Source organism: Rhamphochromis longiceps, linkage group LG20 (genome assembly GCF_057381845.1).
Source record: "Rhamphochromis longiceps isolate RC_006_pf linkage group LG20, R_longiceps_female_GT1.1, whole genome shotgun sequence".
Lineage (NCBI taxonomy): Eukaryota > Metazoa > Chordata > Actinopteri > Cichliformes > Cichlidae > Rhamphochromis > Rhamphochromis longiceps.
The window spans coordinates 34,426,444-34,440,677 of NC_140576.1; the positions used below are offsets into that span (position 1 = coordinate 34,426,444).

General features: G+C 37.3%; 2 protein-coding genes across 2 annotated transcripts; one reads left to right on the forward strand and one right to left on the reverse strand.

Moving 5' to 3' along the window:
* Positions 1-224: 224 nt before the first annotated feature.
* LOC146645791 (uncharacterized) lies at positions 225-4,348 on the reverse strand. Its single transcript, XM_085394827.1, has 5 exons — positions 3,866-4,348; positions 3,565-3,718; positions 3,389-3,481; positions 2,433-2,594; positions 225-679 (listed from the first exon to the last, which is right to left on the reverse strand). Exons 1-5 carry the CDS (start codon positions 3,904-3,906, stop codon positions 518-520), a joined length of 612 nt encoding a protein of 203 aa, XP_085250953.1. The 5' UTR covers positions 3,907-4,348; the 3' UTR covers positions 225-517.
* Positions 4,349-7,890: 3,542 nt separating this feature from the next.
* Positions 7,891-13,572, forward strand: LOC146645792 (uncharacterized). The gene is made up of 7 exons (XM_085394826.1): positions 7,891-7,931; positions 9,388-9,747; positions 10,043-10,147; positions 10,699-10,797; positions 11,437-11,474; positions 11,555-11,702; positions 13,139-13,572. The coding sequence occupies exons 1-6, from the start codon at positions 7,892-7,894 to the stop codon at positions 11,672-11,674; spliced, it is 762 nt and encodes a 253-aa protein (XP_085250952.1). The 5' UTR covers position 7,891; the 3' UTR covers positions 11,675-11,702; positions 13,139-13,572.
* The last annotated feature ends 662 nt before the right edge of the window (positions 13,573-14,234 follow it).

Genomic DNA, 14,234 nt, shown 5'->3' on the forward strand with positions numbered 1-14,234 from the left:
GAATATCGTTGCACCCCTAATATATATATATATATATATATATATATGTGTGTGTGTGTGTGTGTGTGTGTGTGTGTGTGTGTGTGTGTGTGTGTGTTTTCATGACGAACATTTTTCTGTTACCAAGGGGGAGGTATTTTAATAAAAAAAAAAATCTTTCAACTTTACTTCTCCAATGTTTACATGTAAACATTTACAAGCTTATAAGAACGGGAAGACCAACTTTAAAACACTGGAAGACACAAAACTTGTCAACATTTTTCTATTACCTTTGCAAATCCCAAAATCAATCAAAAAGAAAATGGTGGTTACAACCATGAAACTTTTTCTGAGCTAAATCCCCAGTCCTTTCATCCATCTATAGTAGTACAGATTAAAGGTCACATCACTCACAACCGAACAGCAGACAAAAATAGACAACTTCCATTTGGCCAAAAAAAAGAAAGAAAAAAAGGTCACAGTTTGAACAAAAGATATAAAAAGGCCAAAATCAACTTTTGTGCTGGGTCTTGTTTGCCTAAGCAAACATCTTCATTTTCATTTGCTGCATCTTTGTACTGAGCCTTTGTCCATCCAGATTCATCAAAATCTTCTGACAGAACTCAAAAGTGTAGTCATTTGGATAGCTCAGATCAAGTGCAGAAATCAGTCCAAAGAGGACGATGAATAGGGTTGCCAACTCCCTGAAAAATAAATAAGGGACACCTCGTGGCCAGGGCCGGGCGACCCAATTGTCTTCACCCTTCCCAGTGTGGTGAATTTTCTAGCTCTTTTTTTGTGTGTGAAATTATTTTTTTAACCATTTGACTTGAATTTGATTTAAGTAGATGTGTATTCTTTGTGATATGAACACATGTGAAACAAATGATCATTTAGCCATTTATTTTTAGCTCAAAATGACAACATTAACACGATAAAACAGGTCTCTTTCTTAAACAGAAGCCTGTCATGCTTAACTTTTGAGAATATAAGTAAATCTTTCTTTAAAAGAACTCTGTCCTGCTTAACTTAAAATAATAGAAAACAATAGAAAGAAAAACATTCTTGTAACAGTGCACATTTAGTGCATTTAGTACAATTGGCTTCAGTTGAGGTATTATTTCAGCTTTTCTAATGCTAATCAGCTGCTCCTGTTTGTAAACCCACTTGCTCCCATGATTACGCATCTTAACTCATCATCATTATTCATCTATGTATTACTTTTATGTATTAGTCATCTATTTGTTGTAATCATCTATTCTTGCAGTTGTTTATTACACAAAATAAGTTATATTATCACACTTCTGGCCACATAGCGCTGATATTCACTGCACATGCCCATATTAACTTTTTCCAGCCAGGTGTTTTCCTTTTCCCATTCTTCCCTTTCTCTGAGGGGAACAAACATTGCTGCTCTAATGCTGGGCTCACACTGTGCGGTTTTAGGCCCATTTTGAGCCGATTTTTGAGTGATCGGACCGATTTTGGCCTTCATCGTGCATCGTGTAGTATACGTGGGGTAAAGAGACGTGATTAACACCTCACGACCAGCTCCCGATCATCAATCGCTCGTGAGGGTCTCACCACAGCCGCTCACACTGCTCGCGCGCAAACACGTAAACGTTGGTGTAAAAGATGGAGCAGCACGGCTGTGCAGCCTGTGATCTGGACACAAGCGATGGAGGCACAACTTGTAGAACTTTGGAAAGCTCATCCGAGCCTTTTCGATGTGGCATCACAAAATTATCACGACCACAACAACCGTGAAAATAGTTGGATTTACATTGCTGCTCAGTCACAGCTGCCCGATCAATGTTTTTCATTAGCAATTTAGCAAAGTTGATGGTGGTGGTGTGTGTGTCTGTGTGAGTGTAAGACGGAGAGAGAGAGCGCGACAGATTTTCTGTTATAACCTTCATTTTATGGAGGCACAGTGTGAGCACTCAGGTCGCATCAGAGCATCGGGCGGTATAGTGTGAGACCTGCATCGTGACCTACCAACTGCGAGTCAATCGTGCAGTTTGAGCAGGAGCTGAATAACGTGACTGAAAAAAATTGCACAGTGTCTGCCCAGCTTTAGGTTTATTGTCGTCCGAGACTTGCACCGCAGTGTCTGCGTTTGTTTCCCTGTTGGCCATGCTTCTTGTTGTGGTCATTTGTTGTCTTCCGGTATTTTCTCCGTAAGCGACCTTTCCTCGACCAATGAGATGAGTGGTAATCTGAATTGTCATACTCGTAAGTGTGCTGTCAGCTCATTGGTCACAAAGCAGGAGAGGGGCTGGGAATTATGTTTTCAAACAAAGCGTTAATTCCATTAAAAGTTATAGACTACTTTTGATTCTCACTGTATTACGGGACAAAGTGCGTCCCTTATTAGCTCAATACGGGACGTGTACTTTTGTTTCGAAATACGGGACGATTCCGTATTTTAAGGGACGGTTGGCAACCCTAACGATGAATGCCATGATGACACTACCGAGGTTGTTCATAACTGTAGTACCTTCAATGACAACTCCAACATCCTCTGGCTCCTGAATCCCTTCTCTTCTGATGGTGTAAATGCCCATGACAGTTGCTGCAGTGGACCTCAACCGTTCATCCTCAGTGGAGGAGGTCTGAAAAACAGGTTGTTTCAGGTTTAAGGGCTCTGTCACTTGGTAGGGGACATATTATGCAAAACTCAGCTTTTGTATCCTTTTGTGCTGAAACATAGGTCTCTACCGCCTCTATAAACACTCCAAACATAAATAAAACCCGTCAATCTGTTTCCTATCAATAGTTTGGGTTCAGGTATTATGTACCTCCCTTTGGGAGGGGCTTGATATAGAGCAGCAGCTCCTCCAGTGTCTATCAGTGTGTGTGTGTGTGTGTGTGTGGGCTGGGTCAATTTCCCTTATTTCATCACAATTGGGAACCTTTTGAAACAGCTTGTTTTATGCACATTATTCCTGAAACCAGGAGATTGCTGTAATGGCAGTGACACTAGTTAGTGTCTTGATGCAATCTGCTGTGTTCCTTATAATGAAGACTTTTTACTAATTGGCATAATAAACTGAACTCCACTGGAGTGTTTACTTTCTGAAGTGCCTTGAGATGACTGTTGTTGTGATATACCGCTATATAAATAAACTGAATTGAAACACTGACAGAAAATGGATGAATGTTTTGTCCACATTTACTGTGTTTATAGAGGCAGTAGATACCTACATGGCAGCACCAAAAGAATGAACAATTGAATTTTTGCTGAAACTGTCCCCTTAAAAAGTGCTCTCCAGTGCAAGTTTCAACAATGACTATTAAGAATAATACATATTTCACAATTATATTGTCTCTTTTGAATATATGAGGATTTTGTGTGCGATGAACCTAACTCAAATTGAATCTAGAAAAGAAAGTGTGATAAGCGTACCAGATACTCCTTGAACAGTAGGTCTGGATCTTCATTAAAGTAGATCACCAGGCTTTTAAGAGTATGCTCCCTCTTTATGTCGATGTCATCATACTAATGCAAGGGTGGAAAAAAAGGGTGAAAAAAATGGAATTGATTGATTGCATTTAATTGATGGGTTTATCATTAGTACCAACCAAACTACTGATCGCCATGATATCCTTGATCTTTTGGCCCTTTGCTCCTTTGCTCCCCTGAAAAATTTGCATCAGCTTGTCTGTTAAATTGTCCAGCTGAGCCAAGAACTTCGCCTGCAGGGGTTTTGTAGTGATCTGCAGGAACTCTGCACCTGGAAATAAAACATACATAAATATAATAAACTAGAAGTTTAAATACAGACTGCTGAATCAACACACTGAAAGTTGCTAAACATTTGAACCATCAGTGAAGTTTGTCAAGACCTAAACTGTTTTTAGCTGAGTTTAGGAATATATCGCCACCTGTTGCTTTGGCATGTTCCTAGCAGCGTTTTCCTTCATTTTTGCGTTTACCTGTGGACGGGATTATTTTTTAAAACGAAAACGGAAAATCTCCGTTTTCAAAAATACCTGTGTAAGTGTGGACGTAGCCGAAATCTTTTATAATAATAAATAGGTTTGAACGTCATGGGAGTGCGCATTGTGCTGCCTGCAGTTACTCTTCCGGCCACATGGTTCGCTTTTGGTAGCACCCTCAGTAAACTATGTAGTGCTTTTAAAGACACCTCAAAACGATACTTTCTACTAGAAAATGGCATATAATAATAAACACAGAATACCATATTTTTAGATTATAAAAAGAAAACAGTAAGAAAGAAGTTAGCTATAGGACATCATCTTTCATTGAGCACAATGGCTAGCTGCTAATAAGCTAGCACACGCTCCGACTTAAAAGTTGGCAGCTACACAATTTCTCCTCTAAAACAAGGCACTTTTGAAAAGACCTGGCTATATTGTCAAAAAAAATAGTATTCAAGCAGAGAAGAGAATGGTAGCACCACCAAAAGTTCAAAAAACAACTGTTACTTCTATGATAAATAGCATTGCCATAGATTTAGCTGATAAAGAAATACACAATTGGATATATGAAAAATATATGTAGTTTTATCCAAAAAGTACAGAGAGGCCAAGAGCAGCTGCATTCATTTAGGTGATCCTGAAAGAGCGCAAAATTTTCAAAGAAGGCGGACCGTTGTGTAACTCAGTAACTTTGTGTTCTTGTGACAAAGACTGCTTTGAGAGAAAATAATTTAGGTTCACCACACGAATAATAATTGCAGTAACGCTGGAGTGCTACATTTGCGTTGAATGAGATTAAAAATAATGTTTAAGCTTAAAGAGGGGCTTGAATTTATTTCTTTGAGTTTACAAATACTTAAGTGCAAAAATGTACTCCTCCTACCCCCAGTGCCCCAACAAACTCATTCATTTTGTGTTCAGAATCAGCCTCTGCTGGTTTTGAATAATTTTAGGTTTACACAAAGAAAATCAAATTAATTTGGTATTTTTTAATTGCATTTGTGAACAACTAACATAATTTGCATGTGTTCTTTGAAAGGAGGACCTGAATCTGTTTTTTGAGTGTACTTAATGTGTTGTCTTGTGTAGTTAGTGTGTAGTGTTGTGGATAGTTTTGTGTTGTGTGTCAGAACAATGGGGCGACTGCTGTCTCCAGGTAGAAACCTGCTGCTGTCAGACCTGCACGTATCAGGCTTTGATATTCTCCTTTATAGTGGACAGAAATTGTGTTTTTGGAGTGGCACAAATAATTTGTGTGTCTTATTGAATGCAGAACAGCTGATTGTTCTGTAAATAGTTTGAAATGGTTATTTAAAAAAAGGGTAAAAGGTAAATGAATAACTTTGTTGTTTGCAAAACTTGTGCATATGATTTTAAAATTGACAATTTGTATTTGCATTTAAAGTTATGAAATATGATTCAATAAACATGTTTGTGGTTGTTACGATAAAAAATATAACTTTTTCTACTCTGATTTTATGTTTTTTTTGTCTGATTTTAGATCAGTTGTGTTAATACAGTATGTCAAAATGAAAACACAACTCTTTATTCAGACACACAAGGTTGCGCTGAAAAGGATGATACCAAACAAGGCAAATAAACTGTTTTTAAAGGTGAAATGTGGAGGGAAAATCAAAAGTAGTTAAAAATGGCCCCTGGACCCCAGAGGCTTAAACATTTTAAACATTTTTTTAAAGTAACGCAATAGTTACTTTTCAAGTAATTAATTACTTTTAGAATATTGTAACTCAGTTACTAACTCAGTTACTTTTTTGAAGAAGTAACTAGTAACTATAATTAATTACTTTTTCAAAGTAACTTGCCCAACACTGGTCTTCAGCGACTCTGGCAACATAATAAACTGCATAGTAGTAAGTTTAAGGACTTCAAAGTTTTAAAACACCATTAAAATTTAACTGAAATCAAATATAAAATACAATATTGTATTTGGGTCTAGAGACCCTTGAAGCTAATAATGAAGGTGAATTGAACTTTCTTTAAAGGATCAGAGATCAAGCTACATTTTTTAGAAGAACAGTTAGTGAGCACTTAAAAAAGTGCATGTGTGACTGAGTGTGAATGGGTGAATGTGGCATGTTGCATAAAGAGCTTTGAGCGCTCCAGGAGAGTAAAAAAGTGCTATATATGAATCAGTCCATTAACAATATAACCACCCCCACCCAAAATCGGGTAACAAGCCCCAAGAGTGATGGAAGAAGGAGCTTTGAGTGTGAGAGGAACTGACCTGCAAGATGGGATCACGGTGAAGCTTGAAACCAAGCTACTGCATGGTTACCAAGATTACTTGAAGTACTCTCTGAAGATCTACTAGATGTAGACTAGATATAAATGTAGCACTACTTTATTCTCTCATCTGAATCCTCGGTGGTGTTTAATAGTTTGAGAGTAAGTAAAGAATAAATAACAAAATTAAAAATTAGTCTACATGCAAACTGGATGTAAGTTTAGCAAGTACAAACAAGTACTCTGTTTTAGTGTCATGTATTTGTGCTTAGAGAACAAACAAAATATTTGGAACCAACAGGAAAAAATAAAGTTTCCTCGAAGACTATATATTTCTTACTGATAATCATGGGAAAGTGGTAGAAAATAGACACAATTGTCTACTAGCATCTATTGTCCAGCACATTTCCCTGATTAGACATTAATGTCTATGATGTCCACCTTACTCCTAACCATATTTTCCCACCGGAAAACTTTACACCCTCCTGCTGTACACACACAGAGGCCTGAGGGATCTTCCAGGAATGGAGATGCTTTTTCCAATGATCCAATCAGTCAGTTCGTGACGATTTAATATCTGTGGATTTCTAATCTGGAACATAACCTGCTACGCAACATGTTTGGCACAGTTGAGACCAAAAGAGCTGAATAAATCACTTATTACATTTTCAGAGGCAAATATGGAAGCTGGTGAAACCATCACAGGTAAGATCCACCTGCACAACCTTGGGACAACCTAAGGCATGTTGCAACCACAAGTGCTTGACTTCAATGCCACTGTGGGTATTCACAGTGTGTGACACTAATATATGTTTTTGTGCAGTGTGCAGGAACACGGGACATGGTCCAACACAAAGTGAAAGTACAAAAAGAAAAGCATGCTAAAAAAAAAAAAAGCAGGCAAGTATGGAAGACTGGTTTGCTCATGACAGGTAAGATCTCCTTGCAGAACAAAGGCACATGCAGTCATGAGTACTTACCTGCGAGTGTTAAGCACAGCGTACAATCTCATGTTCTTGCAAAAGAACACACAAGACAAGATTTTGACTGTAATTCAGCTGAATAGTGTTTGGGGAAGTTGTTAAGATGGTTCCTAGTTTAGAGACATTAGAAACTGCACATGCTCATCTTAAACTTCACCTGGACAACTTGGCAGACTCTGAAATCCTTCTAGTCTCTGTGTCTCAGTATTGTAGGTCATCTCTCATGTGACAGTTTAAACTGCCACCTCTCCTTCCTTGTTCATCTGTGTGTAACCTCGTTGACTTTCTCTGCCACCAAACCTACACATACTTTTTCTAATGTGCCAACATAGTTAACCTTTAGATTCAACTTAAGGTTTCTTCCGGTGTCAAATTTCTGAGCAGTAAAAACCCTGTGTGAGTAGTAAATTATCATGGTTTTGTTACAAAAGACAATATCACTGTTTGTGGTTAACCTCACAATTTTGCACAAATATCAGCTAAAATCAGGACTGAAACAAAACCAATGAGGGGCAATGAACAAACATTGCAACAGCTGAAGCATGCACTGAAATGCACTTTTACTTGCACTAGTTCTGGTTTGTTTTACATTCAAAACAAAGGATTTAATTTTTGTCTGTAGTTAATGAAACCTTTTCATAAAATTGGACTAAATCATTCTTGCAAAACAGGAAGTCGAATGTTCCTTTTTTCTAAGTAAAGAAGGAAGAGAGGAAGCAGTTACTCATCACAGCCTCGATATGAAACTGTGTCACAGTTTGGTCTGTTTCATCTTCATTCGTGAGTAAATTTTCTTATTTAACTTGTTTTATCACTTTTATTATTATTTTATTTCTATGTGGTGTTAACAAATTCATTTTGCAACTTGCTGAACAGTTTAAATGGTTTATTCTGTTTTGCTCATTATTGTCACCTCTCGCTTACAAGTTATTGGTTTCTGTGGTTAAACACGTGGTTAAGAGTTGGGAAAAGGTCACTTCCACACATAGCTCACCAACAACACAATTTAACTGCTTAAAAATATAAATGTATGGAGAAAATAAGTTCTTAGCACAAAAATATTTTTTTATAGATATATTTTTAGTTTCACAATAGATCTCTCGTTAGACATTGGCCTTCTAATCATAGTTTCATCTTTGTTGAATTACCCAAATGTTTTTCTTTTTTTAAAAGATCAATTTTTCGTTGCCTTTTCTGGTATAAAGAGTTAGAAGTGCAGACTGGTGTTGCGTCAGACTTACTGCTTTAGCAAATACGCAGGATATTAAAAAAAAAAATCTTAGAGAGTCGTTTCCATTGTTTTTGTCAGCGCTCTGTGTGCGGGGAGGTGGAGATGTGGATCCAAGTGCAGGACTCTGAGATGGAAAGATAACTGAAAACCACAGCTTTATTGCTGGCACCAACAAAACAGAAACCAAACATGAAAACACTAACTAGAAAACACAGGCAGGATCTGACGGTAGGACACGACACCGAGCATGGGAAAACACAGGGCTTAAATACACAGGGTAGTAATGAGGGAATGGGCAACAGAAGGGAGACACAGCTGGGGGAGATCAGGGCTAACGCGACGGGGGAGCTAAGCTGCACACACTAACATAAGACAAAGACTTTCACAATAAGACAGGAAACAAGAATTACTAAACCAGATGCAGACATGACACTGAGAGACAGACTAGACACTGAACAGAAACTGCAACACACATGAGAACCCAAAACCTAAGAACTGATCCCTCACCAAGAATAACAGAAACAGGTCTATAATGATAATAATAAACAAAGCACCAGAACAGCAGAAAACAATCCAAAATGCAAAAATAAACCAAAACATAATAAACTCAAAACACTAGGTCCAACGGACCCAGAACCGTGACAGTTTTAAAAAGCACAACATGAACGTGTTAACGGAAATCTTCAGATGTTAAACAACAAATCCACAACCTCCATTTCACATTCAAAGAAAGCAAAAGAAGATTTAATCAGAAACACAAAAAGTCCAGCTTTCAAGCTTTTTTAAAATAAGGTTCTGAGTTTTCATCAGCCGATGGTTTGTGTTGATGTCAGGAAGAATCATGGAGCTGTGTTTGCAAATTCAAAATCAATAAAAATGTAGTGAATTTAACTGAAACTGAAAATGTTCGATCTGCTTAAATAATTTTTGGTCTTCAATTTAATTTATAAAGGTGTTTTAAATTATTTTGGGCATGTCGTAATTACTGATTGTTTGCATTTTCAGAAGCACTTCAGGATGGAAACGCTGATCTTGCTACTGCTGAAATTCACATCCATGCAGAAAGGGAGGGAGGAAACATCACAGTTGGCTGTTCATTTTCTTTGTCTGGAAGCTTGAGGCTCTTCTGTAAGGAAAAATGTGAACAAGGAAAAATTCTCATTGAAACAACAGAGGACACAGCTCAACGAGGCAGATACAGCATTGAATATAAAGAAGGAAGCTTTCTAGGAACTAAGACAATTATGTATGCGAGCATCACAAAGCTGGAAGTGTCTGACTCGGGAGTGTACAGGTGCTCTTTGGGGAGAATGGGTGTAGATTTTTTTGATTCAAACTATGAATTTCAGATCTCTGTCAAAGAAGGTGAGTTTCTGCTGAATGTCATGAAAATGTTTGTTCATACCTGTCCAAATACTTACTGACACCTTATTCAAATAACCTTTGTATATTATATCAACTGTAAAAATGCAGTTTTATCAGTTCTGCTGTGAAGCCCAAACTATTACTTTCTTGTACGTGTTTCACTAAAAGAATATTAATGAACCTCCAGTTAACCTGTCAGTTAACTAGCTGCATTATTCATTATTGATAGCTTCAAGTGTTTCAATGCTAAATTTAATTCTGAAACCTTTTTCAACATAAACATTTGTCACATCAGCCTCCACACCAACAATGAAGATGACACCAGAGAGTTCAATCTCCAATGCTACATCATCCTCCACTGAAGCTTTCCAACACTTTCCCACCCAACCTGCAAGTTCAGGTACATTTATATTTGCATGTATGTAGATGGGTCTATTTAAATTATGCATGAGTTTATTAGAATGTGTCACATACCCACAAAGGAATAATTGTGTTAGAAGTAAGAATACATTAAATTGAAATAACATACAAGTAGAAAAAGTGCAGTACTTCTAATCTTCTAATCTTTCTATTTTTACAATTGTGAGTACAGCAGTTATAGCACACAAAAAGCCTCATTTGAACTGTAGGTATTAATGAATACTTTAATTAAAATGAGGAAGCACAGCAGTAGATAATCATGCCTAAAACCAAAAAAAACTTCTCTTTATAGTTTTCATCTTAAGGTGGACATGTAGGAGCAACTATGCTTTAAGTAATATTAAGTGAACACTTCTCTCTACCTAATGAGCTGTTGTATGTGTTGGTGCTGAATGGATAAGGAAAATACCTGCTTACTGTGAACATGCAAGCACATGAATTCACATAACACTGTGGCTAAATGAACTGGCCCACGGCCACATGCTGTATTTAAACTAAATAAACTAAGTCTGTTCTGTTCAACTCCTGTAGATCTGCTGCTATACACGGGTCTGTTTGTGATTGTCCTGATCGCCTTCTTATCAGCAGCTTTGCTGATTTTCTGCAAGAGGAGAGCCACTAAACCCATAAGTGAGCGTACAAAAAATGAATTTTAAAGCATTTTGTAATATTTTTAAAGGACTTTATTGATGCATTATCCTGTTTTGGAGACTATCCCCAACCTAGTTTTTGCAGTAAGATCTAGAAATATACTTTATGGAGACTATTTGCAAAAATGACTTTCAGTGGGACAGATTTGTATGTACCAAGTGTTTAGTGTAAGACTTTAAAGAACACTTTTTAAAAAATACTATTCATCTATGAAGCTATAATTTTCTTTTAAATTGTGTACACAGAAGTCAAACTTGTCTTCCATAGCACGCACACACACGCACGCACGCATGCACACACACACACACACACGCACACACGCACGCACGCACGCACGCACGCACGCACGCACGCACACACTCTCTCTTCCCTGTATGTAACCAAAGCACCAGATGTTCATTTATAACTAAGAACAGTGACTGGTTACAGCAGTAATTACTTGTAGTTACTATTTAGTTAATAGTTACTAGTCATTTAGATATTTATGTCACTGACCTGAACTTATTTTAGTTCTTCAGATTTAGTTCCTCATATTTTACAGAGTTTGCTTCCTCAGGTTCTACGTATTGCAAGGTTTCCTCATGCAAGATGTTTATTTTCTGAACTTTATGTTTTCAGGACCTCCAGTAGAAAATGTGTACTCCAGCATCATAGATGTAAGTTTTAGGAAGTATGAGACATGACTTTCATTATTGCTAAGTTTGTATCAGTCAGGTGGTTTCTTCTCCTCCTTCAGGACAACCAGCTGTATGAAGAGATCAGAGAGGAGACATTTCCACCTCCTGTGGAAATGTCTACAGTTTACACCACTGCCACACGCCCCCAGCCAGATGGAGTTGAAAGCTCAGATGACTAAAGCATCGCCACTTAGAACTTAAAACGGTGTAAGTGGCGTGATCTTTCAGTTCAGTTCTTTATAGTGAATCAGGTAAAAATAGGAATAGTCATTTTTCAGTTCTCAGACACAAAGATGAAAGTTGTGAAATAATTTTTCCCAATAAACTGTTGACGGTTAAAGATATGAACGTTTCTTCTTTAACTGTAAACAGGGTGCACCAAGGTGGCACCAGCCACCACCTCAAAATTTGCAGGCCTTCCTGCCAAAACTGTCCTGTGATGGTAATAAGTTAAATAAACTTGAGCACAGGAGAGACAAAAACACCCTACAATGAGTTGAAACATTAAATCGTTATTTAAAGCAAATTATTATAGATTTCAAAATCTTATTTGATTTTCATATTTACCCATTTTCAGTGATATCGACTTTAATAGCAGGAAATTAAGTTGACAGCGATCGTTGCTCAAGAGTTGGCAGTTCGTCTTGTAATTGGAAGGTTGCCGGTTTGAACCCCGGCTCAGACAGTCTCGGTCATTGTGTCCTTGGGCAAGACACTTCACCTACCGCCTGCTGGTGATGGCCAGAGGGGCCGATGGTGTGATATGGCAGCCTCGCCTCTGTCAGTCTGCCTCAGGGCAGCTGTGGCTACAACTGTAGCTGCCTCCACCAGTGTATGAATGTGAGAGTGAATGAATAGTGGTATTGTAAAGCGCTTTGAGGGGTCCCGAAAAGCGCTATATAAATGCAATCCATTATTATTATATAATTCTTTTCTTTCACTCATTTTTGCCATATTTTTCAAGTAACCTGTATTTGACAACAGCATAATACAACTGGAAATTCTTTATTTGGTGGCCCCCATATGGCTGCCCCTATGAAAGAATTGTGGAGCTGCCTGTTGAGGAGAAAAGTGTATTGGAGAGGGAAAAGTCTTTTAAATTTGTATTTTACAATAAATTTGGATTCAAATTTATATTAAAAAAAACTATTTTTAATTTATGGGATTAAGGATTTCAAAGATTGTTCAGATTTTATGTCAATAATATGTTGGACGGTTCAGGACTAAGCATATATGTTGATACTAATATATATATAAAAAGAATCAAGCTATTCAAACCTTTCTATATAAACACAGTAGAGTGATACCAACTTAACCTTCCCTTTTCTGTTAGTTGCTATGCTTTTCTGATGGATCTCTGTCACCCAGGTAATTATGATACTCAGATTTGCTGGTAATGTACACACACTCTGGATCCAGTTTATTAGGTACAGCTAATCATAACTATTTTTTTTCATAAATGCTATCTTTTGATCAGAGCAGTAATTGGACTGTTTTTGCAATTGTTGATGAGCCAGTGGAATGAAATGAATCCAGTTGTGTAATGACTGATCCATGTCATCATCTTTTGCTTCACCTTATCATTACTGATCTGCGTTTCATGTATTCTGCCATTTCTTCGTAAATATGTATTCTTTTCTTAGGTGCTCTCTAAGCGAAGTGCTCTGCCGTGTTCACAAATGAAGATTTGACGTACCACAGCATCAATCCAGGGACCGGAACGAAACCTACGCTACACTCACAGAGATATCAAATCTAAATTACATATTGTCTGTGTGTGCCAGCTCATGCATGCTTTAAAACAACTCTAATGACATGATGAATGAGATGGATAGGAAAGATATACTAAGGAATAAAGCTAAAAGGAAACATATGAGTTAAAATGGTTAAGTTGTTGTGATAACTACTCACGAATGAACCAGCTAATGTAAAGTATAGTAATATAATTATTATTTGAGACTATGATGTTCAAAAAAATCAAAGGAAAGGAAATGAACTTATAAACTTGTATTATAAACTTATAATTTATCTATGGACATATAGGAAGGACCAAATAAAAAATATGTAACTAAAACAAGTCAACAACAAAGGAAATAAAATTTGTTTTATTCTAAAAGTAACTAAAAACACATTTGTCTGCATCTTAGTGCTCTATGTAACATTCACACTCCACTGACTGCATCAGGAGCAACTTAAGGCTCAGTACCTTGCCCAAAGATACTTCAGCATGTAGTCAGCATGACTGAAGAAGCTGGGAATTGAACCACCAAACTCCCAATTATTAGATATTTGATTATTGCTCTACATCCTGAGCTGCAGGCACCCAGATGCTTCCCGGCAGAAGAAACTTAGTAAGAAACAAATGTCATAATGATTTATTTGTGTGCATGGCACCACAAGAGGGTGCTCACTAACTTTTCTTTGATATGCCAGGTGATTTCAAATGCAATGTTTCCAGTAGGTTAACAAACACCACACACAATTTCTTTCTGTGTGGTTTGGACCATAGACCATCTTTGTGCTAGCTAAAGGTCCAAAAAAAGTAATAACTTTACTCTTAAAGGCAAAATATATCAGAAAAAAGACACACAGGTGGGAAGATGAGAGATCGTCAAAGGTAACAAAAGCTCAGCAAGTGACATTTGATGCTCTGGAAATTTAATGTATTGTTCTGAATTAATTTAGATTCTTTTCAACTTGACCACACATGCTTTATATTAAGGTTTCTTTCAAACTGAG